The sequence below is a fragment of the Condylura cristata genome, unplaced genomic scaffold, assembly GCF_000260355.1.
Source record: "Condylura cristata isolate star-nosed mole 26May11 unplaced genomic scaffold, ConCri1.0 scaffold00034, whole genome shotgun sequence".
Taxonomy (NCBI): domain Eukaryota; kingdom Metazoa; phylum Chordata; class Mammalia; order Eulipotyphla; family Talpidae; genus Condylura; species Condylura cristata.
The window spans coordinates 167,299-168,999 of NW_004567135.1; the positions used below are offsets into that span (position 1 = coordinate 167,299).

At 73.0% G+C, this 1,701-nt stretch overlaps 1 protein-coding gene across 1 annotated transcript in view; it reads left to right on the top strand.

The window, feature by feature from the left end:
* The window catches only part of LOC101635415 (kinesin-like protein KIF21A), a 73,323-nt gene that overhangs the window by 16,925 nt on the left and 54,697 nt on the right, over positions 1-1,701 (top strand). The window contains exons 14-16 of the mRNA XM_012732265.1: positions 15-122; positions 1,432-1,500; positions 1,572-1,700. Coding sequence (XP_012587719.1) covers positions 15-122; positions 1,432-1,500; positions 1,572-1,700 — 306 coding nt within the window. The remainder of the gene's footprint in view (positions 1-14; positions 123-1,431; positions 1,501-1,571; position 1,701) is intronic.

A 1,701-nucleotide genomic window follows, 5' to 3' on the forward strand; every position in this document is an offset into this window, starting at 1 on the left:
CCCTGCTGCCCTAGGTCCGCCTCATGCGGCAGATGAAGGAGGAGCAGGAGAAGGCGCGGCTGAACGAGTCCCGGCGCAGCAGGGAGATCGCGCAGCTGAAGAAGGACCAGCGCAAGCGCGATGTGAGTGGGAGTGGCCATGCCGCAGCCGCTGCCCGGTCGGCCGCCTGCCCACGGGTGCCCTGCGAGCCGCCCACCCAGGGTGACCTGCCGCGCACTGCAGGGCGCGGTGGGGGGGGCGGCGGGCGACCCTCGCTGACCTGGGGCTGGGCGCACGTGTGTCCACAGAGTGGGTCTGGGCAGGTGGCCCTGCCGTCTCTGCCCCGCGTTCAGCCTGGGGTGGATGGAGAGTCTGAGCTGCCCTCCTGCGGCTGTCCAGACCCGCCTGGCCACGGCGTCCTGCAGGCGGGCGGGACATAGTCAGCGCTGGGCCAGACCCTGTGGATCCTGCGGGCGGCTGTGTGTGGGTGGCCAGCGCCACCCCTGGCCGAGGCAGGGCACCTCCCTGCTGGCGACTGGCTCTCGGTGGGGGGTTGTCGCCCGCTGTGGCTTCCTCACTGGTCACTCTGTTGGGGAGCGAGGCCCATTGTCCTGGTCCCCTGCTATGACTGTGCTCCCCTGTGGTGACCGTCCCCCCTGCGTCCCCCACACCCCCGGGGCGGCTGTGCCCGCCGGTCGGGTCCGACTCTGTGGGGCACAGCTGCATCAGTCCCGCTACCTTGCTGCCCGGGGAAAAGCCTCACTGACCAGCCGTCTACGCGCGGCCACAGGAGCCTCCTCCGATGGACGCTCAGCTCTCTCCGCGGGTCTGTGTCCGAGGCTGCTGACCGCACTCCGTGCTGGCCTTTCAGGCGCCAACACCCCCCCCGGGAGACCCCCGCCCGCTAGTCTGTGCCGGGTCGGGGCGAAACCTGGGGCTGCTCCTCCCGGTGCCCTCCAGCCCTGTGGCCGCCCGTGCAGACCCGTCCCCAGCCGACTGCGCTCCACCAGCGCCCGCTCTGGCTGGGCCCTTGGGCTGTCTCCATGCCCAGCAGCCCTGACTGGCCCCTGGCAGGCAGCCCCCTGGGACGCGGGGTCCCGGCATGTCCAGTTTCGAGGTCCTGAGGCCTCGCAGGGTGGCAGCAGGGTGGCCAGGGCACAGGTCCAGTGAGCGCCCGGCTGGGCTCTGGTCTCGTCTGGCTCAGTCCAGAGTCTTCGCGGAGCCACAGCCCTGGGCCTCGGCCTCCAGGGAGCAGGGGGCTGGGGCGGCCGTGCCCTCTGCGCTGACCTTGGTCTGCGGCCGGCGCCTGTGACTTCCCCCACAGCGCCACGGGCAGCCGCTCCCCGTCTGAGGGCCCAGCCCGACGAGGGGCACCTGCGGTGTGGGGGCCCCGCCCTGGGCAGCGGGCGCGGGGTCACGGGGTGCGGCCCTGAGCGCCCGGAATGCCCGCAGCACCAGCTCCGGCTGCTGGAGGCCCAGAGAAGAAACCAGGAGGTGGTTCTGCGCCGCAAGACCGAGGAGGCGAGTGGCTCTCGGGCGGGGGCGGGGCTGCGCTGCCCCCCAGGACGCTGAGCCCCTCCCTGTGACCGCAGGTGACAGCCCTCCGCCGGCAGGTGAGGCCCATGTCCGACAAGGTGGCCGGGAAGGTCACTCGGAAGGCCGGCTCGTCCGAGGGCCCCGCCCAGGACGCAGGGCCCAGCGCAGCGGCCGGCGACGCGGAGG